The 26,184-nt window shown below is 42.8% G+C and overlaps 1 protein-coding gene across 3 annotated transcripts in view; it reads left to right on the forward strand.

The window, feature by feature from the left end:
* The window catches only part of LOC135552691 (limbic system-associated membrane protein-like), a 741,617-nt gene that overhangs the window by 668,339 nt on the left and 47,094 nt on the right, over positions 1–26,184 (forward strand). For all 3 annotated transcript variants that reach the window (XM_064984463.1, XM_064984462.1, XM_064984461.1), the window contains one exon: positions 17,515–17,747. In XM_064984463.1, the coding sequence (XP_064840535.1) occupies positions 17,515–17,747 (233 nt within the window). The remainder of the gene's footprint in view (positions 1–17,514; positions 17,748–26,184) is intronic.

A 26,184-nucleotide genomic window follows, 5' to 3' on the forward strand; every position in this document is an offset into this window, starting at 1 on the left:
TTTGGTGCCACAAGTCATCCCCATCACTTCCAAGCCATCTGTAACAGGGGGCTTTTAAAACGTCTATTTGCTATCTCTCAGATAGAGGAAAAAGGAGTAGCCGAGCAGCTAATGAAGCAGTAATTATGTTCAATGTGCAAGTGGTATTAAACTCATACAGTATAAATGACTAGCATGTTCTTATCCATTTCATCCTCTGCCCTGAGCAGCAAAACAGGGAGATAAAATGATCTAGCTGGATAGGTAGCATGTCAACAGTAAGGTGACCTGTGGAAATCGTGCGGTATGTATCTTACATCTACACTTACAATGTAACAAGCTTCATATATATATTTTGTAGAGAGGGGCGTGGTGAGACAAGATCTGTAGCCTCTCAAAACTTCTGTTTTTCCCAGTAAATTATCAAATGGAGATGAAACATGCCACGAGAGCTTCCTGCCTTGGAAATGTGCTTCACACAGCGTTGAGTGGATTGCATGATATTGGAGATCCATTTTAAGTGTCAGTAACCCCCCACTCCCCATCTCTCTCTGTCTCTCTCTCTGTCTCTCTCTTTTTTCTCTCTCTCTCTCTCTCTCTCTCTCTCTCTCTCTCTCTCTCTCTCTCTCTCTCTCTCTCTCTCTCTCTCTCTCACACTCTCTTTCGCACCCTCACTGGCCTGGGAACTCCAGCTGATCTTTAAGTTGCTGTATGTGCTCAAAGGGAACTTGCAACCTGCTAAACTGTCAAGTGATTTGCCTTGGATGGCACGCTCTCTCAGTGGGCTACCCCCTTTTCCTCCAGGTCGTCTCCTGGGGACACCCTGCCCCTGCATGCACCTCTGCCAAAAGCTGCATGTGTGTGTGACTCTGCTGATCTGTGCTCAATCACTGCTTTTTATTTGTGTGCCTTGCTGAGTTATTGAAAGATGTTTATTGTGTGTGTGTGCGCAAGTATATGTGCGTGTATGCATCAGTCCGAGCGCGTTTTCTTGCTTGCTTCATTGCACGTGTGTGTGCATGTTTGCGGATCTGCCCATTGCTATATGGCTACCTGCCCAAACTCTATTGCTGTTCTATTTCGGCTAGAGCGGGGACGACAGAGTTAAGTTATACCGTCTGCCAGTGAGTGTTTTGATGAATAATAGAAGTGTCTTAGTGCTGTGGTGAATGAGAATTGTGTTCGGGTCAGTGTTGCTGTACTGAGGGTGAGGTGTGTATCCTGTCAGTAGCTGTACTGACGGCACTGTTTGTGCCAGTGCTATTCCGGCGCTAGTCTGAAGTTCTGGAGAGGCTGCTTTCAGCACAGACTCTCTGCTTTGAGACACATTGCCGCATATTCAGACGTGTGTGTGTGTGTGTGTGTGTGTGTGTGTGTGTGTGTGTGTGTGTGTGTGTAGTGAGGGGTTAGGTGTGTGTTGGGGGAAGAGGTGTGAAATTGAACAGATGTTTCCCCTCCACCAGCTGACATCCACTCCCATCCTCCCATCACATCATAATGCTTAGCTACTGCTGTGGTTTCATGGGCCAGCAACTGCAGGCAGGAAGTTATGGGAGTCTGTTGGAGTCTTGTGGGGCTCGCTCCTGGTGTTCTGGACTTCATTTATTTGTGTAATTAAACCAGCAAAGCGTCGAGCGCTCCACAGAACCAAAGTCTCTCTGCGGTATGAGGTAGGATCTCATTTCGATGAAAGAAAGAAACACATTTTGATCTTGAGTGCCACTTTTTATGGAGAGTGCTACTGCACTGCATTTTTGTTTTCATTAATGTCAGTTTGGAAAATCATCAAAGGTGATTTTCTTCTTGCTCTCTTCTTCCCAGCTCTTTTTCATCCCACCCCAAATGCCTTTCTCTCCAGCATGTCACCTGTGTGCTTTTGTTTATTATTCAGGACTTCCAGGGAAACTCTACTTTCAAAGGCGAGGTTTAGACACCTTTGTTTTGTCTCTCACTGTCAGGCTGCTAAGGATAGTTCTCTCATTTGAATCCTCGTGAATAGATACCAAAGTCACATTCTTCTAGCTCTTATTGCTTCTGTAGCTCATATGAAAGGGTGCCTGTGACCACCTGCCATCCTCTCAACTGTCAATAAAGGAAGAGGAACACTCAAATCCCTAATGAGATTAGAATGGGCAGATGCCAGCCCTAGGAAGCTGGGCTGGATTGATATGGATGAGCTACAGAGGCAAGCACTTTGTTGCCCGTCCTCTGTGGTTGTCGATGTGACCATGACCAGAGTACGATACTGCACTGTAAACAGAGAGCCATACCAGAACACAGCCGAACCACACAGTGATTATAATATTTAATAGTGTTCAACAGGAAAGCCGTCCAGTGTACGTTACCAGCCGCATCAGTCTGTGGGGAGGAATTGATGTGCAAACATGTTTTGAATGTGCCTGTCTCTCTCATTGTGAAGCTGAGCAGCTCCCCACACAGGGGTGCCTTGTCTGGCCTTACAACGCCCAGTACACTGGAGCTAATTCAACATTTAACTGACTGCTCTTTTCCCCCCTATCACTGGGAGGAGGCCGCTCACTGCCAACACGAAAGATTATCAAGACGTGTTCTTTCTCCTTGCATTTGGCGAGCGGCGGGCTGCCATACCCAAAGCAGAGGATGCTATTGCTAATTGTGAGTCATCTGCAGTTCTCATTTGCACCAGCCCCGAGGACACGTGAGAGATTGGCCCTGGAAAAGCATCTCCCCTTGTCATCCCTGCGCAGAGTGATAACACTTCAGCCCCATTTCTCACCAGCCTCTTTTCACTGGCAAACATTAAGTTGTTTTACCTGCAGCGTCGTTTTCTTCTCGGCAGTGGAAGAGAAATGATACACAGGCAGCGACAAAACGAAAGGCATCTCTCACGCCCCGTGACTGACAGCAACAAACCCATTTAAATGCATTGAAAGTATGCACAGCGATTGTGGTCGCTACGAATCCATTGGTTTCTTTCTCCACGTAGGAGTTACCGCGTCGGATACACAAAGAGAGCCAGTGTTTTGAACCAACAGGATTTCATGCTTGGAAGCTGGTCGCCGTCTCTGTTAATGCTTTAATCTGTGCAAAATAACAAAATAAAATCCCGCTGTCTTCCTGCATTGTTTGCTTTAAAAGTGGCAGCAAACAACAACCTCTGATGCAGTTCAAGTACAGTCTGGCCAGAAGGATGTTGGGGGGGGGGCTGTAAATTCAGAAAAAGCTTCTGAGTTATTCATGTTGTTGTCTGAGTGGGTGGGATTCTTCTATTTTAACAGTGGCTTCCCCTTAAGTCAAATCTAATGTGGATTTTGGATGGCCCGTGGTGAGGGAAGACATAGATAGCACTGCTGTGTTTTCAGAGTCCAGAGGGTACATCTGTACGATAATAACAACCATGAGGAGGGAGAGGAAGGGATTCACTCACTACTGTAAGTCGCTCTGGATAAGAGCGTCTGGCAAATTACTAAAATGTAAATGGAAGGATGAGTCAAGAAGACAAGATGGCTTTATCAAGCCAACAGAGAACATTAAGCTTTATCGTGAGACATCTGGGGCTGTTAAAGAATGTAACGTACATACATTAAGTAAATTAACTTTGAGGCCAGTCTAGGCTATGTACAATGTGTTAACAATCCTAGTTATAGTAAGTGTTTGGATGGTAGCTTCTCAGTGATAATGAATATTAGATGTGCCCATCTTTGCCAGTCATGTTTTCAGACAGTCGTCCAGCCTGTACTGTAGGTGATTGTACTTCTACTTTGTGATTGGCTCAGAGCATTTAAACTTGATTAATCAACACTTTAGCCTAAACTCAGTGGCAGTGATGATGAAAATACTGTAACCTTTAGAAGGTTCCTAAGCACCCAGACTCAGAAGCACCTAGCAATCCACATGATAGTGGCAATACAGTATATTACCAGATTGAGACACGCATACCAGAATAGACCAGAATAATTTGCTATATTGGTCTGTAATTACATGTGAAGTGTAATAATTTCATATTAGTCATAGCTCATACATGTAGTATGAGAAGTAGAGGAATGAGCTGTTTTATATCAGCTCTATAAACTGTGGTTGCCAGGTGTGAATGAGGGAGTCTTGTAAGAGGTTTTAGGGAAGTGGGTGAGGATGTGAAGTCCATCAAAAGGCTTACCCAGAATGCAAAGAGAAGTGTAAAGAGAAGAGACTGTAACTGAAGCGGCTAAATATAACACAATTACAGTTAGACATTTTAGTTCTACTTGTTGGAAAAACACTAAATAAGCAAGTATAGGGCAACCATCACATTTGTATGTAAATAATTCTCCCTCTGTCTTTGTCATGAGATTAGTGACAACCCCATATCTCTGGGAAGCATCTAGGAAGTGTCCTTGGGCACGCCTGGGGCCCTTTCATTCATTCTGGAGACCTACACCACTTAATTCCTCTCGTACATGCTGAATGACATCAGTGTAAACATGCTTGCTTCTCCTCCCGCATCTTGCAAGGCAAAGGGATGCCTTTTGAACTCAGAGATGCTGAGATGAGCCTCAATGTGATAAAAACCTGATGAGTTTTGTGGGGTTTTTTGCCATTTGATTTGTGGCCAAGGAATATGGCATGCAAATCCTTGTGAATGACATCATGGCACTGTAGAACATTCATATTATTACCTTAATTGGGAGTTTTCACAAATTGTTCTAAGATAATTAGATTGTAAATGTAATGTTATTGACAAAGCCACACCTTTCTTGTATTTCCTTTCCTCACTAAAATATCTTGTTTCGCAAACTTACACCAACTCATCGCTTGCTGAATTATAATTTTCCAAGCCATTCCCTATCCAACTCCTGCATGAGGGCCACATAAAGGGCAGCAGGTGGTTAGACTGTTGGGCCAATATCCGAAAGGTCGCTGATTGGAATACCTGAGCCGACAAGGTGGAAAATCTGCCGATGTGCCCTTGAGCAAGGCACTGAATCATTATTTGCTCTGGAGGCACTGTACTACTATGGAGGTGCTGTACTACTATGGAGGCGCTGTACAACTATGGAGGCACTGTACTACTATGTAGGTGCTGTACTACTATGGAGGTGCTGTACTACTATGGAGGTGCTGTACTACTATGGCTGACCCTGTAAAACAACACAATTCACTGCACCTATCCGGTGTATGTGACAATACAACATATTTATCTATTTACATTTTTGGGGCGTATCTCTCTCAGGCTTTCCACCTGGCAAACGGACTCCACGATGGCTTTATCAAACATGGCTATGCCGCTGGATGCTTCATTAGCCTGTGGCCTGAATGCTGAAGCCGTCCAGCTGCCACCACGATGCAGGCTAGTAGGCTGGGTAATCAGCTCTGGACGCACTGCCTCGCCTTAGAGGACGCAGCCACTCGCTGCCTGGCGCCTCATATACAACAGTCTCCCATTAATAATGTAGCAAGAGAGAAGGGCTGACAGAAACCTTTGCAGCCTCTCAAACTAGTTCAAACGCAAGCGCCGGCAACACGGGGGATAGGTGCCGGTGTCAGTCACCTCAGAGAAGGCTCACTGGGATAATTGCTAGCCTCTCCTCCTCTCTCCTGGTAGAAAACATTGCTATTTGTAATTACTTTGGAAACAAGTAAAGTTAAAGGGGGTGGCGTGGCCCCCCCCCCCCCTAGAGGATTAGGTGTCGCGTTGATGATAAGTCCAATTCCCACTGTTCTTAGTGAGAAGATTGGGCTGATCAGCCCAGTGCCTGAGATCCCTGTTACTGACTTCAATGCACCTTGCCAGGGGTCTCCATTCAAAGACCCGGCACCGAAACGCAAACTGACATCTAAAGTAACCCTTCATCGATTTAGGCACAGCACCTCGAAAAATAATGGATTCTTATATCTCTTAGATACTGATCGGCGAGTGGCAACTTTGGGCTGTATTGATGTTGGAAATGGGGCTATATTTATTCATAGTTTTCTTATCACCTAAAGTGAATGGGGGAACAAGGCAGAGGTACAGAGGTACTTACCAGTGGCAGTTTAAGGATGAGAATCTAGGCTCATAGACATGCTGCTTTGAAATGTAGTCAGCAGCAATGAAGAGATCTAATATTTCAGCTAGGACTGAACTGATCCCAGGACTGCTGACCGTAGCTGCCAGAGGAGTCAACAGGGGCGGGTTCCAAATGAGAGGTGATTTGTCATATTTAGATCATTGTTACTCTCCACCCCACCACACAGCCTCCAGGTTCTCAGCTGCACCTGGAATATGAATCATTATGGCCCACTGGTTGTTAACTGTTTTGGAGATCCGTTCAACATGACTGTATGCATATTTCGCAGAAGTCGGGCATTTTCCATAGGAGATCCAGACTAATTTTCAAAATAAAATTTTGACAATTTTAACATATAATATCAGAATTCTTAAACACGGTATCTCCCATTAATTTTGGCAGGGAGTTATGTCCGTTTTGCTGTGTGTACAGTGTGCCAGCTATTATTGTCCATTCTTAATATTAGATTCATCAAACGCTGCTTATCTCGCTCTGAAAAAGTAGAGAGAACAAAAGAGTTAGAAGTCACCGGTTCTAGGAGTTTCTAAAAGAACAATATTTTAACCTGTGAAGTCCTTGTCTCTCTGCCACAGTTTCCCCTCCTGTTGACACATAAAGCACGGTACTGTCATGGTGATTAACGGCTCTCTTTGCACTGGACTCGGCGGTAGAAGTGTTTTAAATTGCGCTCCCGAATCCATCATAGAGCTGTTTGAGAGTTCTCTGAACCCCAAGTTCACCTTCAAACTACTGTCCCTCACATCACCCTCCCACACTGTCCCTCAGAGGATCAGAACACACCCCCACAGCTGCTCCTGTACACACTGAAACCACCAGCACACACACACACACACGCTTGCTCTCACACACACATGAACGAAGGAAAGCACGCACGCGCACACACACACCATCAGAACGGTCACAGGTCCTACACACACAGTCCCTCTCATCACCAACCCATGTCATGACTATTACACAGTAATTTTTCGATCCCACTCTCACGTCTCCCACACACACACACACACACACACACACACACACACACACACATACACCAGCTCTCTAATACAATGTCTCTCAAATTACACAGGCTACACAAAGAACTGCCACTTACATGATTCACCAGATATGTGTATTTCAGGACTTTATATTGTATCTGTGCTGAGATATATTTTTCTGTCTACCACTCATGATTGAAAAAAGTGAAATTAAACAGAATCTTTGTGGTCAAACCTGGGCTATTCCAAACCAAAATAGCTAGATTAAAATATCACATTGTCTACGGGGAGGGAAATTATAGATTGGTGCCATTGGCATCAAAACTGTGAAATAAAACACATGTAGTTAATAAATCATGTAGTTACCAAAAAAGTGTTAAACAATTCAAAATAGATTTGAGATTTTAGATTCTTCAAAGTAGCCCCCCTTTGCCTTGATGACAGCTTTGCACACTCTTGGTATTCTCTTAACCAGCTTTATGAGGAATGCTTTTCCAATAGTCTTGAAGAAGGTCCCACATATGCTGAGCACTTGTTGGCTGCTTTTCCTTCACTCTACAGTCCAACTCATCCCAAACCATCTCAATTGGGTTGAGGTCGGGTGATTGTGGAGGCCAGGTCATCTGATGCAGCATCCATCACTCTCCTTCTTGGTCAAATAGCCCTTACACATCCTGGAGGTGTGTGCTGGGTCATTGTCCTGTTGAGAAACAAATGATAGTCCCAATAAGCACAAACAAGATGGGATGGTGTATCGCTTCAGAATGCTGTGGTAGCTATAATGGTTAAGTGTGCCTTGAATTCTAAATAAATCAGTCAGTGTCACTAGCAAAGCACCATCACACCTCCTCCTCCATGCAGAGATCATACATTCACCTACTCTGCGTCTCACAAAGACACAGCGGTTGGAACCAAAACATCTCAAATTTGGATTCATCAGACCAAAGGACAGATTTTCACCGGTCTAATGTCCATTGCTCGCGTTGCTTAGCCCAAGCAAGTCTCTTCTTATTATTTGTGTCCTTTAGTAGTGGTTTCTTTGCAGCAATGAAGGCCTGATTCATGCAGTCTCTGAACAGTTGATGTTGAAATGTGTCTGTTACTTGAACTCTGTGAAGTATTTATTTGTGCTGCAATTTCTGAGGCTGGTAACTCTAATGAACGTATCCTCTGCAGCTGAGGGAACTCTGGGTCTTCCTTTCCTGTGGCGATCTTAATGAGAGCCATTTTCATCATAGCGCTAGATGGGTTTTGCGACTGCACTTGAAGAAACTTCCAAAGTTCTTGACATTTTCCGCATGGACTGACATTCATGTCTTAAAGTAATAATGGACTGTCGTTTCTCTTTGCTTATTTGAGCTGTTCTTGCCATAATATGGACTTGTTTTTTTACCAAATAGGGCTATCTTCTGTGTACCACCCCTACAACACAACTGATTGACTCAAACGCATTACAGTGTTTTTTACAATCACTTTGGCACTAATTTCAGAACATAGTGGTCATTTTTCAAAACTCTAGACACAAATACAGGCTGTCCAATGTTCAAAACATTGCATTATGAATTCATATCTTTAAAGAAACCTTGCACTTGCAGAATCATTGGTTCAAAAAACTCATTTATCATGAAATACCATAGTAACATTCATTTAGATCACTCACACACAAGACACTGATAGTTTCACTGTGTAGTTGTTCGTACAATCATTAAATATTGTAGTACAAAATATTTGATACATGTTTCAATATGCTACTACATGTAAATACATCACTGTAAAAGGACTAGTAGGGAGAATATTACAGACACTGGAATCATTGAGCAAAATCTGAAATTTTTTGATAAAATATAATAAAATCACTCATAGGTTTCTTGGAATCAAATCAAAAATAAGCTACCAAAAAAGAAAAAACGACAGTAAAACATCAACTGCAGTGTTCCTCACCTGGCTTACTGTAAAAAGCCTAACAAAGGGTTGATTACTGTACTTCTATATTTCCCTCAACCCTGTCTTGTGAATTTGGCCATAGGTTCTCATCCACATCACAATGGATGTTATCATTAGCAAACGTCTTGGGAAGAATCTTCGGGCATGGCGAATCCAGGCCTGACACTGGTCTGCCTTGATGTCATTGCATGCGTCATCCATGGCCTGGAGAAGGGTGGCTTGTTCGTGAGGGCGCCTATCATATACCTTCCACCTCCATGTGGAGAAAAATTCCTCAATCCGGTTAAGGACAGGAGAGTATGGGTTTAAACACAGGGTGGTAAACTGTGGTTGGGCCTGAAACCATGCTTGCACCATTTGAGCATGGTGGAGCCTGACATTATCCCACACAATGGCATAGGTCATGCCATCAGTTCTACAGACCTGATTTAGCTCATCAAGGAAAGTTACATTCGAACAGCGAATCATGTGGCTGCCTGCAACTCAATATATAGAGTATATAGAGTAGAGAGCTTTAGATGTTGTTCGATCAAACATTAGAACAGGCAAGATTAGTAATCTAAGCCACTTTGACAGTGGTATTATTGTTGATGCCACACATGGTGATTCCAGCATCTCAGAAACAGCTTCCCTCCTGGGATTTTAACACACTACAATCTCTAGAGTTTACAGAGAATGGTGCGATAAACAAAACACATTCAGTGAGCGGCATTTCTGTGGGCAAAAACACCTTGTTAATGAGAGAGGTCAGAGGAGAATGTCCAGACTCATTCAAGCTAACAGAAAGGCCACAAATGCTCAAATAACAGCTGTTTAAAACAGTGGTGTGCAGAAGGGCATCTCTTAACGTACAACACCGTGAATAATTCAGGCTGTTGTGGAGACAGGGGGTCTACCCAGTACTCGATAGGTGTACCTAATAAAGTTGCCAGTGAGTGTACAATAATGTCAAATCTGAAAACATGGTCTGGAAAAGTGGTACATGGGACCATGGAAACAGTGTCTGATAAAGAATGATGATGAAATATTACATCCATAGATAATATATTCCAATTGGTTGATGTTCCACGGTAATTGGTGTCAGTGGATCTCGTTATCCTGAAACTTTCATGATCTAAACATGGGATATTGTTTGTCAGTTTCCATAAAACTATGCATTAAGAGTAATGCAACAGTACCTTATCATTTTGAGCAGTTGTATCAATTGATAGTTAGATCATTGTAATGAAATTAATAGACAGTCATCTCAGATGTAATGTGTGAATTGCATTTTGAAATGGTACTACTTTGATGTTAAGTTCTGTTATTTTGAACAGGTGATTTTAGTTCAATGAACTGATATTATCTGTATGTGTATTGTATCCAAGCAATTGGAAAAAGTGTTAGAGTTTTGAAGCATTTGCATTTTGATCATCGGTTGTGAGTTTTGTGTCTAGAGTTTTGAAAAATGACATCAAGGTTCCGAAATTAGTGCCAAAGTGATTGTAATAAACTGTAAGAAGGAAAGAAAATCCAAAAATGTACTTTTAACAAGGCACACCTGCTAATTGAAATGCCTTCCAGGTGACTAGCTCATGAAGCTGGTTGAGAGAATGCCAAGAGTGTGCAAAGCTGTCCTCAAGGCAAAGGGTGGCTACTTTGAAGAATCTCAAATATAATATATGTTTAACACTTTCTTGGTTACTACATGATTCCATATGTGTTATTTCATAGTTTTGATATCTTCACTATTATTCTACAATGTAGAAAATACTAAACATAAAGAATGAGTAGGTGTGTCCAAACTCACTGATTTACAAATGTTTCAGGGTTTTCACACTCTGCACTTTAGATACCTTTAAAAGGTGAGGACCTTAATGGGTTATGAAAGAAGAATTCACTACAAAACAGTTCTGAGATCTGGGATGGGAAAACATTGATGCTCAATATTTCAAAAGGGTGCTTTGCGCAGATAGGTCACGAGTGTAAACGAGGCCTACTTTTAGCATAATAACAGACAATCCTTCAACTCATCAACCCAACACTGTAATATCTTGCAGATGTTGTCAATTCTTCATATTCTCAAGCTGCATTTTCTGCTAACATGATTATTCCCCAATCTCAAATTCAGTGAAATTCCACTCTTGCGGGAGATCATGTTTATGCTATTATTAATATACATTGGTTTTAAAAGTTGCTGTAAATGATCTTTCAGATATGGTTTAGACACATGTCTGATACAATCTGTTACCGTAGAAACAATCTCAACCTGTTCTGGATGTAAAAACAGTTACCCAAAACACCAGCGGCCTGTCTCAATTGATAACTGTGTTTGTTCCGGTCCTGGTTCACCTTGTAATGGTGTCTGCCAGAAACCTCTTGGTTGTGTCTGTAATGTATGGTCCATGTCTACACCCCTCCACTCCAGAGCCAGAGCTAGCGAGACAATAGTGGGCGAATCCTCATCCTCCCCTCCAAGTGCGTTTAGGTTTAAGGATTCTTTCCTGAGTGAACAAGGTTCTTATAAGAGGCGACAGGAGCATGTGGCCAGCGCAAAGCGATTACCAGTTTCCCCCGTCACTTTAAAGTGATATGCCGCATGTTCCACAGTCAATTCCCAGCTACCTGTGACAGCAAGAAATTGGCAACGCTGAGGCCCACAAAATGGGTTTTTCACTTGAAATGAGCGAGTGCTTCAACGCCAGCTGTCAACTGAAATAAAAATCAGCAACTTCAGAGTAATTTAAGTGGTTGCTCTCTCAGTAATCATCTGGGTGACTGGTAGGTTTGTCTTGAGGCAATCTGTTGTAGTGTGTTGGGTGGCATCTGTCCTGAGAAACTCACTTCCTCCTTGTCTAACTTGGAATATTTGCAGGAAGGCAGATTTACACCCAGGAAATTTTTACTGCAAGCGTCGACACCTTTGTGATTAATTATCAGCCTGATAAAATTGCATTTATTCCGTTGTGTGTATTATTTTGTGGCAGCCATGCATTTCACGGCGTTATTAATATTCCTTGTGCTTTCCACTCTTTCATAGTGAGAGAAAGCATGAATTCAAGCACGGAAAACCACTTTTTCTTGCAGTCACACACCAGGACCGTCTTGGCGTTATCTCATGGAACAGTGCCACGCCACCCCTTCCGTTGCCCTCCTCAGACAGAAAGCAATTAATGGAATATCTGTAAGCTTGTATATACCGTGGCTGAAATAGTGTGGGTATATAATGTACAGCTGGATGGATCATTCATTTTCCAACCACGCTCATTATTTCTCCCAATCTATCCACCTTTCAGATATGGAGATGAGGCATTTTGAGGGATGCCAGATGTGTCCTTTAAACATCGACTGTAGAACACACTTTTATCCAGACCATAGCCAGGCTTTCGTTTACGACAAATTTAACTCCGGTTTCTCCACTTTTTCATACCAGCCATCTTTCTTTGTTCACCTCAGTCTGTCAGGGCTGCGATGTGTGACTCACAGTAATGTCGTACTTTGCAAATAATCACTTTAACTGACCGTGTTTAGTTTTTTACGTACCTGACATATTGTTTCATGTTTTTCAGTTAAAGATATAGCCTGTAAAAAAAACTGAAATGCTTTGAATATGGAAAGTGTATAATCATAGCAGTTATAACTTAATCATAAAGTAACATCAATAACACAGGATGTAGAACTCTGCATAAACCATGTAACCAGTAGGCTAATGTACGCATGTTAAATTAATTCATGCATGCACACACAATTATGGAGATATTGGGAGCACTATAACATTTAATCTATTAATAATTCTTTACTTATTAATCAAGGTAGCTCTCTGCCTTGGACCTAAAGACCACTGCATTAACACAAATAAATAACACAACACTGTTGTCAGGCAGAACAGACTACTGTGTCTTGTTGCAATTGTCTACATAGGTAACAAACTATCCAACCTTGTACTGCATGTTTTACTGCTGGTGTCAAGACTGTGTACGGTAAGGACATTTATCACAAATGAAACTTAGTGGACCTTCAAACTTGAGAACTGTTGTATGCTTCTCTTGGGCTTTGATTGGCCAGCGCCAGGACTGGCTGGCTGAAAGTAGAGAGAAACCTTTGCCATTGTCCGGACTGGGAGGAGAATAGCCTTTTATTTGGATAACACTCGATGTGGGGTATTTCCACTAGTGGACCAAGATGAGGGACAGAATAAAACACCCACTTTAGTTTTTCTTTTCTTTTGACAGCTGACACAGACTGACCAAACAGCAACCCCAAGTTTGAAGGAAACGGTAGCTTTAGATATTAAAGGAATCGCTGGAATCACTCCGCCATTTCCTGGTTGTTAAAATTCTAATCGTTCGCCTAATTTCAGTTTATGTGACAAAACCACCAAGTATAGTGTAGAGAATCATTGTACAATCTAAACCGCTGTCAAATATATTTTCCATAACCCAAAATATTGTATTTTCAGCTGTTTGAAGCTGGTGTACAAAACCAAAAGTAAAAGATGCAAGAACGAAGCTCAAGAATGGGAAGCATAGAAATAGCGCACACAGAACAGATCTACCGCTTCTTAGACGTGCTTTCAATGAGAATGACAGATCTATCACTAGCATGTCTGGGAATTGGGTTGGACCGCCCAGAAAGTTCCATAATACAGCTTTAAGATACATTTTTATCTTGCGTAAGCCTATCAATTCATCTTGGAGTGTATTCATAAAAACCTCAGGTGCACCACACAACCTCTTCAGAGCGCTCAGAATGTGGAGCGGATGGCCATTGTAGATGCCAACCTCTCAACTTTCCAGACAAGTAATACTGTAAGTAAGCAATTTCAACAGTACCACTCATACCAAGACTTGAGTGGTCTTCTTATTCAAGATGACAGGTGCCTTGTCAAGTCTTGGTAATTAGAGGCCTCTGTGCCAGGGCAATCTAACCTTTAGCCCTCCCTCAAGGCCACAAGCAGCAGAGAGAGCGCTACTGCAAAGGCCTCATAGGGACCTGTGCTAATGGAGCCACAGCCAGTGATATGTAGAGTGAATACTAATCATTCACAGTAGCATACTCCAATACCCTTGCTGTCCAGAAGCCTTATCTCCTTTGCTGTTACATTCTCTTCCTCAGAGTACAGTATTAATATGTCCACAATTGTTTTCCCCTATGGATCATACCGATCAGGGCGTTTTACAGCAAATTATTTTCTAATGTATATAATGTTTTATTTACGGTGAGGGAAGAGGTTACTCATCTCATGTTTATCCTCTGTTATGGAGGCACAATGTGCAGAGAGCGCATCTCAGGAGGTTTAATCGAAGCAGGATGCCCTTGTCTTACATCCCCTTGACTAGGATTCTCAGAGGTATCATCTATCTCACAGTTGTTATACTCAAGCAATCTTTTCTCACCTCCACAACTGGTTTTGCAAGACAGATAAACCAGCAGTCACTGTACTATAAGGATGCATCTCAAAATAATAATCTCCTCGTTGACTGATTATTCAGACAGTGATGTATGTGAACCAGGAGAGCAAGAAAAGGTGCATGATGGGGAAATGGTCCAATGTTTTGTGGCTATTTAAAGGCTTTGTTGTGGAAAAATGCCCAAAGACAAAGGAGAGGGTCTCAATCTTTCCAGATGCATTTATGTCACAAGCACACAGCTTCTTCCTCTGGGGGCTGTTCTGAGTGAATCATGTTGAACAGAAAGCGCTAAGTGTTCTGGGAAAAAGTAATTCAAAGGAGGCACCAAAAGGTGAAAGGAGCATCCTCAGGTAACCAGCAGCCTCCAATCTTTTTGTTCCTTTTTTCTCTCCCCATTACTCCCTTTTCTTCATTGTACAACATGTGTGTTCTGTTGCCACCGTGGGTTTTATTTACTTGTACAGTTAGTTATGTTTGTTGTATTTGTAGCATCTAGGATAGATTGATTTCCCGCAGGTTTCACCCTATGGGCTAGATTAGGATCCAGGGGGCATTGGGTTTTTTCCCCCCCTAATGATATCAATTCCTTTTAAGTCTATAAATAAAAGGAGACTTTTTCTCACCCTCATCATCTTTCTTTTAAATGCATCATTACACTCGGTGGATTTCATAAGCAACCTTCAAAAACATCACACTTTCCTTTTGAATCAAAGCAATTAATGTGACCCTCACAATAAAACTCTGTCAACACAATTTTACAAGAATAATAATGATTTGTGTTTCAGCCCACTTTGCTTAATTTAGTCTTTTGCATCGATTCAACAGTATGTCAGTAGTTCCTAGCGTCTGTAATATTAACAGAATTTTCTTAATGGCAGACATGTGAAATTAATTAGTAGGTTGATTATTATGTACACTATACACAAACATGGCTAATTAATCACCTGGTTGTTTATGAGCGTGTGAAATCATTAGTCCTCTAAAGACATTTTTATCTGGCATCCGTTGAGGTGCCGTCTGCTCTGTTCTTTTACCTACCAAGGGCTTTTCTATTCCTCCTCGTTTTTAAGCGAATGCACTGTTCCCTCTAAGCCATGTCCTTGGAGAATACCGACCACCTTCCCGGAAATACACTTAACCTGCTCCCGAGAACGTATCTGGGGCGAGGAAATGCTGTAAGGGGAAAAGATATGACCTGGTTTTGCCTTTTTCCTCTGTGTGCCACGTGCAAACAGAAAGACTTGTTAAAGGAACAGCCCCCCTCACAAACTAAAGTAGAAAGGTAGTTAGCCCATGACCTGCCGACATAATTCTCCATTCTTTTAATCAAAACAGTGTTACGGGGGGTATGGTCAGGTTTATTGATTGCGAGAGAGAGAGCAGGTGTGATTATGTAAGTGAGCTGGTTGTTTTTTCAGTGTTTTTTGTATCCTGCCTGTAGAGCAGCTGTGCCTCCCAGCACCCCCTCACGCCCCCTCAGCATGGTTCAGTTCTGCTGGGGGAAGTATGATGGGAGTACAGGGGGAGTAGCTGTCTGCCAGAGCGTGGTACCTCTCCCCTCTCATTAGAGTCTCCCACTTTGCATCTGCTGCCTGTACTGGGAGCCGTGGACTTCCCCCACAGCGAACCCTGCAGCATGGCCGCGGCCCAGCTCAGCTCAGCAGCACAGGCATCCGTCAAACCCACCAGACCCCTGTCATCCTGCCTGCCTCACCACCTGCCTGCTGCTCGCCAAAACAGGGGTTGCTTAGAGACAGGGTGGGAGGGAGGGAGGCAGGAGCCACATGCCTTCTAGGCCAGCAGCTTATTAGTTTGAACAGGAAAAAGGTTTGGCTGGCGCCCTGCATGCGGTGGCCAGGGAGCGTTGGGGGCCTGCGGAGGGTTTGTGAAGCGCGATGAGGAAACTACTGTGCTCCTGCTGTAGTTCTGCTCACCTGACGGGGAGTCCAGGGTGTTTCTGATTGGTGGGCAGAGGGTTAGAACGGGTTTCTATTGGCTGATAAAGGCGTTGGGAAAAGCTTTATTTAAGAGACATGTACAGTATCTCAGACGTCATGAAGTGATGTCATGGCTATTGGGTATTATTAGGGTTTGCCTGTGGAGGATGCAGTTTGTTTTGGAATGGGTTATATTCCAAAAAAGCGTCTCAGAGTAGCAGTGTTGGTCTAGGATCAGGTCCCTTCTGACAAAACTGATCCTAGATCAGCATCCTTACTCTGAGACGCTTTACAAATACAGGCCGTTATTAAAATGGTGACCCTCCCCGATTGCTGATAAGCCACCTCTCCTTCAATAAGAAAGGCCACAGTAGTGACTACTGCATGTGAGAATCCCTCAGGGTCATTGTGAAACAACTTCTGCTCCCCGACTAATTCACTTTCTGTTTTGAATACAACCGATATACTGTGTCGAGCGGCTGAGTTTTCAATTTGCATTTCCGGCGTATGTCTGCCATGTTATATTATGCATGATATCCATTCTCATCGATTCAGACGTCCCCTTACATTTATTCATTAAGCAACACACAGTCGTAGACGTCATACCTATACACTGTGTAATGCTCTAACAGCATGCAACAAGCCGAGGTTAACAAGAGGATACTGATGTCCTTTTGAATCAAGAGGAGAACCATCACTGTTAACCTACATATAGCTGTGGTACTCTGTAGCTCAGTTGGTAGAGCATGGTGCTCTACCAACTGAGGATAGTGGGTTTGATTCCTGGGGCCACCCATATGAAAAGATGTATGCACGCATGACTGTAAGTCACTTTAGATAAAAACATTTGCTTAATGGCATATATTATACATTTATCAGAAGAGAGAGCAAAGCAGGAAGAACTAGAGATAGGAACGAACTTAAAGGGATATTGTCAGATGAACTTGTGCGTGTAGTTTGAAGAAAGTTGCTAACTAACGCTTGCGCAGTTGCTAACTAGCATTAGAGCAATGACTGGAAGTCTCTGGGTATATGCTAGCATGTTCTCATTTATCCCTCAGAGATGCCTCAGATTAGGAGGAGTAATTTTCATTCCAATAATTAATCTGTTGTTTATCTTTGGTCACTACATATAGACTTCCTATATACAATAGACCTACATAGATTTGAATATTAATTTCACGCGGTTCTGGCGCATAATTCTTTTCAAATCAACCTGATTCGTAACTTAGTTAATTTCCTCTCTCTTTTCTCCTTCCAGGTGTTACGTGGATGATAAGGTGTCCAAAGTTGCCTGGCTCAACCGATCCAACATCATCTTCGCTGGGGAGGACAAGTGGTCGCTGGACCCGCGTGTGGACCTGGTGAACAAGGGCCAGCTGGAGTACAGCCTTCGCATCCAGAAAGTGGATGTGTACGACGAGGGCTCCTACACATGCTCCATCCAGACCAAACAGCAGTCCAAGACCTCTAATGTCCATCTCATTGTCCAAGGTAGGCACTAGCACAATTAACCAATCAATCAACCAATCAACCAATCAATCAATCCAAAAAGTGTATTTATAATGCCCTTTTTACAGTAAAATTTACAGTAACCTGGCCATTGTTAGGTCCGGAATAAACAGTAAAACTGAAATGGACGACTCGAAAAAGCTTTAACCAAGTTTACTCACTGTGTCATACAGCTGCAAAGACAACATACAAGCCACACAAGTCCATCTTTCTACCTTCAGGCCCCTCCCAGCAGTGTCTTCTCTTCATCTGTTCCACATTCCACATCCCTCATGGTCCTGGTTCCTCAGAAACGGGTCTACCTTATCAAGAACTGAAATTAGACTGTCGCCCGTTGCCTCCCTCCTTAGGAACATTCATATTCAACAGTAGCATATTTGAACAGAAAGGATCTTTCTGCACTTACCCTGTTCTCACTCAGTAAATTTCCATATCACTAAGTGACTTTCCACCCAACTAGTTCCTCTTGACCCTGTCTTGACCCCTAACATGTGCATTCCTTATGCATGTAAAGTAATCAATAAGTTCTAGTATGGTAACCATGTACATGGCTGCTTGTCTCAAGACTGACAGCCCACCATCATCCTCCGCTAACCAGCAGCCTACCTATGGGTCTCTGTAATCTCCTTGTCTTCCATATTATCTGGACAGCTGACAGGGAGTTGTCTTTAGCTGTCCAGAACTCCTTATCAACTGTCCACACAGTATGGAAGACAAGTAGATGTCTGTCTGCCCGGCAGAATGTAGATCTGAGGCCCTCACTGTGAGGTCTTGTTTCTTGCCGTTTCCCCTGAAGCAATTTCCAGTAGTTCTTTATCTTTATCTTGGTACACTTGCGCTGCACATCAAACCTGAAGCTGAAAGTTAACCCATTAACGTTGATTAGTTTGTGCTATAATGTGTTTTTTTTGTGCAATAATAGTTTGTGCAATAATAGTTTGTGCAATAATTGTGTCTATTTTTTGTCTAACATCCCCATTGATGGCAGCACCACCCCCTATTGGAAATTCATCTCAGACAAATAGTGATTAGGGATGGAAAAGATCCTAAAATAATTTTACCACACAAAAGCTACAGGAGAACGCCGTCACATAGCGATGAACTTACGAGCTGGTCTATTAATAGCACTAAAAGTTCAATACATGAATTGATGCTTGTGCCGTGTTCTAAGTGGATCTGTCCCAGCAAATTCTTCCCTGTTACCAGAATCCCATTGGGTTCCATTAGACACTGCTTGATCATTGGTATTTCTCATATAGTCTTCCTGTGTTTCCATTTATCTGCACATATTTCATGACTTTGACATTTAGAGCAAAACATTGATTCTATATTGTATTTCGTCCTTCTTTACTTTTTTCTCTCCAATAGTCCTACTGTAGACTTCAACTGTTATGTGGATATGGGCTGACATTAGCCTGGTCCCAGATCTGTTTATGCTGTGTTGCCAACTCCTATGGTGATTTTTATAACAATGTGACAGCTTACTTCTTACTATGTGAAGCATTTAATTAATTCCCTCTCCCCCCTATGCTGAAACTATGGCTTCATATTGAAAGCCCATATCACATCCCACTGTGTTAGTAATAGTAGAATTCGGATTGGCTATAGGAGAAAGTCACACCGTCATCACATCATTCAATTATCCAACACCCATTTACTGCTGAATCCAACATTTTGTTGCACATAGCTTAAGGGGGAATGTCTGCCGGATGAAGTGGGTGTGGTTTCCCTTCCAACGACACAAACAAGAAAATCCAAAAGCTGAGTTAAAAAAAAGTGGTATGTAACGGTATGAACATTTCTCCAACCGCAGCAGCAACGCCGCCTCGGCCTGCTAGTTAGCTCTCAGAGACCATGCTCATGTCACCGCAGCTGACACAATGTCTGCAAGCAGGGACACCAGTGTAATTGGAAAACAAATGATCAGACAAAGTACATTTTCTGTGAATAATAAAGCCATGGACTTGCAGCACGCTTCTCGGCATCGGTGCTTAAAAGACAGGGTCATTTTAAAGACAGGCGATATTCCCAACCCTTTGGCTTTTGATTTTGAGGCAACCCGAGCTAGCCGTTGACGTGGAGCCATTGAAAATCTGTGTGATTAGGATACCCCGACACCATTGATTGACTTTGGTGTTTGCTGAGCATATGACAGTGTGTCACGAGCAATTTGTGCATTAGTGTATGCTGGTCATGTGCCAAATGTTTGAGACCATTGAAATCTGTCAATAAAATAGATCCCGTGATGCCTCCTATTGCAGCAGGCAGCAGTAATCTGTTTGTTTTTTTGTGCAGCAAACAGCACCGCTTTGTCAGCATATTTTTTTTCATCAGAATTGATTTTGGTCGCTTATAAATTAATGTCAGCATTTTTCATTCTTTGTTAAGAAATCAAAATCATTTAAATTAGAGTGCCGAGCAGCAACGCGGGGTCTTAGCAGACAAGCACACAGATCCACCGTGCAGTGAGTAGAGATACTACTATAAACTTTCCTACTTGTTAACCGAATAAGTCCGATCCGAGATTTGAACTACTTTGTGTTTGCTTCAGCATCGCCGTATGTATATCCATCAGCAACCTCCACCTGGGTTTCCTCAGCTGTCTTTCAATGCATGAGGTTTGGCTATTTAGTTCATGATTAGGATGAAGTCCACATGCCACATTTTGAGTCAATCAAAGTGGCAGTTAATGAAAGGAATTTCTTCTTTATTTTTTTCTTTCACCTTTATTTAACCAGGTAGGCCAGTTGAGAACAAGTTCTCATTTACAACTGCGACCTGAATTGATTGACATTCAATTTATTTGGTCATAAAAATAGCTGTCGAGCTAATTCCAATTTCGTGTTCATAGCGATAGATAAGTGTAGTTTCATCTCAATCATCTTCATAGAGGATCTCCATAGTGATTCCTTTATCTCCGATCAATACAGACGTGATCCTCAATGGCTTTGTCCACATTTAGCTCTGAATCACAATGGTGTGGTATTTAACGGGGTGAACCGAGGCACTTACTAAGGAGATGGTGAAGGCAGTGTGTCACTCTAAAGAGCGAGTGGGGGGTGTAAAGCAGTTCTACTTTGAAGTCTGCACAAGGAGGAGGAACTGACCTTTACCAATTATCATGGGACAGTCGGAACCTTTTAGTGGTCCTTCAGGAAGCCATCTCCCCCACCCACCTTTCCTTGCTGAAAGGCTCCTTATTGCCAAGGCCATTGTCAGACATATTGTGTTACTAGTCTGTCTTTTTGGTGGCGGCTTTAACACTTCCGCTACCAAGTGGATCGGTGGCTGTTCCCCGCCGCCAGTCCACCCCCCTGGAGAAGAATGGCTGTCTTCTCCTTGCCCATTATTTCAGCGACTGTATGGGAGGAAGAGAACGCGACACACTACACAACTGCAGATATTGTCTGTCGCCTTTGAACCCCTTAACGAAACGGACTCCTTGATGTTTTAATGAAAGAAACAATTTAGTATTCCGTTTTCTCTTTGGCTGACTTGGCTGAAATGAAGGGGGGAAAAGGCATCTCCTTTAATCTTTTTTATGCTCGGTAGAAGAGGCACCTCATGCATTTAAATGGGGCCATCCCGCGGACACACGTGACTTCAGACACATCAATAGGGCTTCAGGTGTAGAGCTGCCATGTTTCAGAGGATAAGTACAGGCCCGTCCCATCATTCCTGGAGAGCCTCCTTTTTCCACTTTTCAAGACTGTAATATAGATGGCCAACCTCTTTAGATGTTATGTATGGAAAATGGAGTGCTGTCCTGGCCACATGCTCTCTGTCTCACCTGGCAACTGGTCTGACAATATCCTCTCCCCAGCTATGCTTTAATAGGGTCCTTTCACCTATGTCAGGCTGTCTCGGCCCTACAACAGTCCTCAGGTCAGCAGTTTTGGGCACTCTGCCACTCAACACAGGCCGTTCACACTGTTAGGGCCTTGCTCTCACTCTTATCGTCAACTGTGAAAGAGCTGGCCAATGGTCCAATTTCAGGACTGAAAAGACTTAGGCCCCAGAACTGTGAATGTCTTGTCCTATCAATCATTCACTCCTACAACCCAATGGTAGATTTTTGTTGAAGGGATCTGTGCTATTGTTGGATTAGTTGACTGATTCTGCTCATTCAGACACACATCTCCCTTCAGCCCATCATATGCACTTTGAGGTTATTTTTGTATCATCAAAAGAGCTACATTATTAATATTATTACCACTACAGACGATTAACTTTATTTGAAATGAACAAAACAATGATTATCCTCTGAGGGCTTAAAGGCGTTGTGGAGTCAAAAACACACACACACACACACACACACACACACACACACACACACACACACACACACACACACACACATTCACACACATTCAGTGGCAAGAGAAAAGTATGCGAGCCCTTTGGAAATACCTGTATTTCTGCATAAACTGCATCTAGGTCTCAACAACAGACAAGCACAGTCTGCTTAAGCTAATAACACACAAACAATTATACGTTTTCATGTCTTTATTGAACACACCGTTTAAACATTCACAATGCAGGGTGGGAAAAGTATGTGAACCCTTGGATTTAATAACTGGTTGACCCTCCTTTGGCAGCAATAACCTTAACCAAACGTTTTCTGTAGTTGCAGAACAGACCTGCACAACGATCAGGAGGAAATTTGGACCCTTCCGCTTTACAAAACTGTTTCAGTTCAGCAATATTCTTGGGATGTCTGGTGTGAACTGCTCTCTTGAGGTCATGCCACAGCATCTCAATCGGGTTGAGGTCAGGACTCTGACCGGGCTACTCCAGAAGGTTTATTTTCTTCTGTTGAAACCATTCTGTTGTTGATTTACTTCTGTGTTTTGGGTCGTTGTCCTGTTGCATCACCAAACCTCTGTTGAGCTTCAATTGGCGGACAGCCTAACATTCTACTGCAAAATGTCTTGATAAACTTGGGAATTCATTTTTCCGCCGATGATAGCAACCTGTCCAGACCCTGAGGCAACAAAGCAGCCTCAAACCATGATGCTCCCTCCTCCATACTTTACAGTTGTGATGAGGTTTTGATGTTGGTGTGCTGTGCCATTTTTTCTCCACAAATAGTGTTGTGTGTTCCTTCCAAACACCTCAACTGTAGTTTCATCTTTCCAATGAATAATTTGCCAATAGTGCTGTGGAACATCCAGGTGCACTTTTGCAAACTTCAGATGTGCAGCAATGGGTTTTTTTGGACAGCAGTGGCTTCTTCCGTGGTGTCCTCCCATGAACATCATTCATGTTTAGTGTTTTACATATCATAGACTCGTCAACAGAGACGTTAGCATGTTCCAGAGATTTCTGTAAATCTTTCACTGACACTCTGACACTCTTTCCAGCTTTATGCAAGTCAACAATTCTTAATCTTAGGTCTTCTGAGATCTCTTTTGTTCAAGGCGTGGTTCACATCAGGCAATGCCTCTTGTGAATAGCAAACTCACATTTTGTGGGTGTTTTATAGGGCAAGGCAGCTCTAACCAACATCTCCAATCTCATCTCATTGTTTGGACTCCAGGTTAGTTGAGTCCTGACTCCAATTAGCTTTTGGAGAAGTCATTAGCCTAGGGGTTCACATAGATTTTCCAACCTACACTGTGAATGTTTAAATGATGTATTCAATATAGACAAGAAAAATACAATAATTTGTATGTTATTAGTTTAAGCACACTATGTTTGTCTATTGTTGCGACTTAGATGAAGATCAGACCAAGTTTGATGACCAACCCAGGTAATTCCAAAGGGTTCACAAACTTTTTTTTGCCACTGTATATACAGTTGAAGTTGGAAGTTTACATACATTTACATTTACATTTAAGTCATTTAGCAGACGCTCTTATCCAGAGCGACTTACAAATTGGTGAATTCACCTTCTGACATCCAGTGGAACAGCCACTTTACAATAGTGCATCTAAATCATTAAGGGGGGGGGTGAGAAGGATTACTTATCCTATCCTAGGTATTCCTTGAAGAGGTGGGGTTTCAGGTGTCTCCGGAAGGTGGTGATTGACTCCGCTGTCCTGGCGTCGTGAGGGAGTTTGTTCCACCATTGGGGGGCCAGAGCAGCGAACAGTTTTGACTGGGCTGAGCGGGAACTGTACTTCCTCAATGGTAGGGAGGCGAGCAGGCCAGAGGTGGATGAACGCAGTGCCCTTGCTTGGGTGTAGGGCCTGATCAGAGCCTGGAGGTACTGCGGTGCCGTTCCCCTCACAGCTCCGTAGGCAAGCACCATGGTCTTGTAGCGGATGCGAGCTTCAACTGGAAGCCAGTGGAGAGAGCGGAGGAGCGGGGTGACGTGAGAGAACTTGGGAAGGTTGAACACCAGACGGGCTGCGGCGTTCTGGATGAGTTGTAGGGGTTTAATGGCACAGGCAGGGAGCCCAGCCAACAGCGAGTTGCAGTAATCCAGACGGGAGATGACAAGTGCCTGGATTAGGACCTGCGCCGCTTCCTGTGTGAGGCAGGGTCGTACTCTGCGGATGTTGTAGAGCATGAACCTACAGGAACGGGCCACCGCCATGATGTTGGTTGAGAACGACAGGGTGTTGTCCAGGATCACGCCAAGGTTCTTAGCGCTCTGGGAGGAGGACACAATGGAGTTGTCAACCGTGATGTTGTCAACATACACCTAAGCCAAATACATTTAAACTCAGTTTTTCACAATTCCTCACATTTAATCCTAGTAAAAATTCCCTGTCTTAGGTCAGTTAGGATCACCACTTTATTTTAAGAATGTGAAATGTCAGAATAATAGTAGAAATAATTATTTATTTCAGCTTTTATTTATTGCATCACATTCCCAGTGGTTCAGATGTTTACATACACTCAATTAGTATTTGGTAGCATTGCCTTTAAATTGGTGAACTTGGGTCAAACGTTTTTGGTAGCCTTCCACAAGCTTCCCACAATAAATTGGGTGAATTTTGGCACATTCCTCCTGACAGAGCTGGTGTAACGGAGTCAGGTTTGTAGGCCTCCTTGCTCACACACACTTTTTCAGTTCTGCCCACACATTTTCTATGGGATTGAGGTCAGGGCTTTGTGATGGCCACTCCAATACCTTGACTTTGTTGTCCTTAAGCAATTTTGCCACAACTTTGGAAGTATGCTTGGGGTCATTGTCCATTTGGAAGACCCATTTGCGACCAAGCTTTAACTTCCTGACTGATGTCTTGAGGTGTTGCTTCAATACGTCCACTTAATTTTCCTACCTCATGATACCATCTATTTTGTTAAGGGCACCAGTCCCTCCTGCAGCAAAGCACCCCCACAGCATGATGCTGCCACCCCCGTGCTTCACGGTTGGGATGGTGTTCTTCAGCTTGCAAGCCTCACCCCTTTATCCTCCAAACATAACTATGGTCATTATGGCCAAACAGTTCTATTTTTGTTTCATCAGACCAGAGGACATTTCTCCAAAAAGTACGATCTTTGTCCCCTGCACCTGGGTGGTTTTGGAGCAGTGGCTTCTTCCTTGCTGAGCGGCCTTTCAGGTTATGTCGATATAGGACTCGATTTACTGTGGATATAGATACTAGATCTGTTTCCTCCAGCATCTTCACAGGGCCCTTTGCTGTTGTTCTGGGATTGATTTTCACTTTTCGCACCAAAGTACGTTCATCTCTAGGAGACAGAATGCGTCTCCTTCCTGAGCGGTATGACGGCTGCATGGTCCCATGGTGTTTATACTTGCATGCTATTGTTTGTACAGATGAACATGGTACCTTCAGGCTTTTAGAAATTGCACCCAAGGATGAACCAAACTTTTTTGGAGGTCTTGGCTGATTTCTTTTGATTTTCCCATGATGTCATGCAAAGAGGCACTGAGTTTGAAGGTAGGCCTTGAAATACATCCACAGGTACACCTCCAATTGACTATATATATATATATATATATATATATATATATATATATATATATATATATATATATATATATATATATATATATATCCACACTATGAGATTTGAATAATACTGTGAAATTGTGAAAATTATAATAATGCCCTTTTAGTTTAAGAGCTGTTTAAAAAAACTGCCTGACATTTCAGTTTCTGTATCACCAGGCGGTTAATTGGTAAATAGAGCAATAAGAGAGGGAAGGGGATACCTCATCAGTTGTACAACTGCATGCCTTCAACTGAAATGTGTCTTCCGCATTTAACCCAACACGAGAGTTTCAAACCTCTCTGCCAATCTGTTTTTCCCTCCCTACTCATACCACTCCCAGTCCTAGCAAAATTCTTGCTTGAGAAATTGCTCTTTGCTACGAAGCTATTTTGGTTATTTTTGTCAATTTTCATTGAAAACAGTCACACTAAAGGTACTTAATTGTTATGATTTGATTTTGAGATAAAAACAGATGCATTAGATTTTTAACATCCATTGGTTCTTTACG

This window comes from Oncorhynchus masou, chromosome 13 (genome assembly GCF_036934945.1).
Source record: "Oncorhynchus masou masou isolate Uvic2021 chromosome 13, UVic_Omas_1.1, whole genome shotgun sequence".
NCBI classification, from domain to species: Eukaryota; Metazoa; Chordata; class Actinopteri; order Salmoniformes; family Salmonidae; genus Oncorhynchus; species Oncorhynchus masou.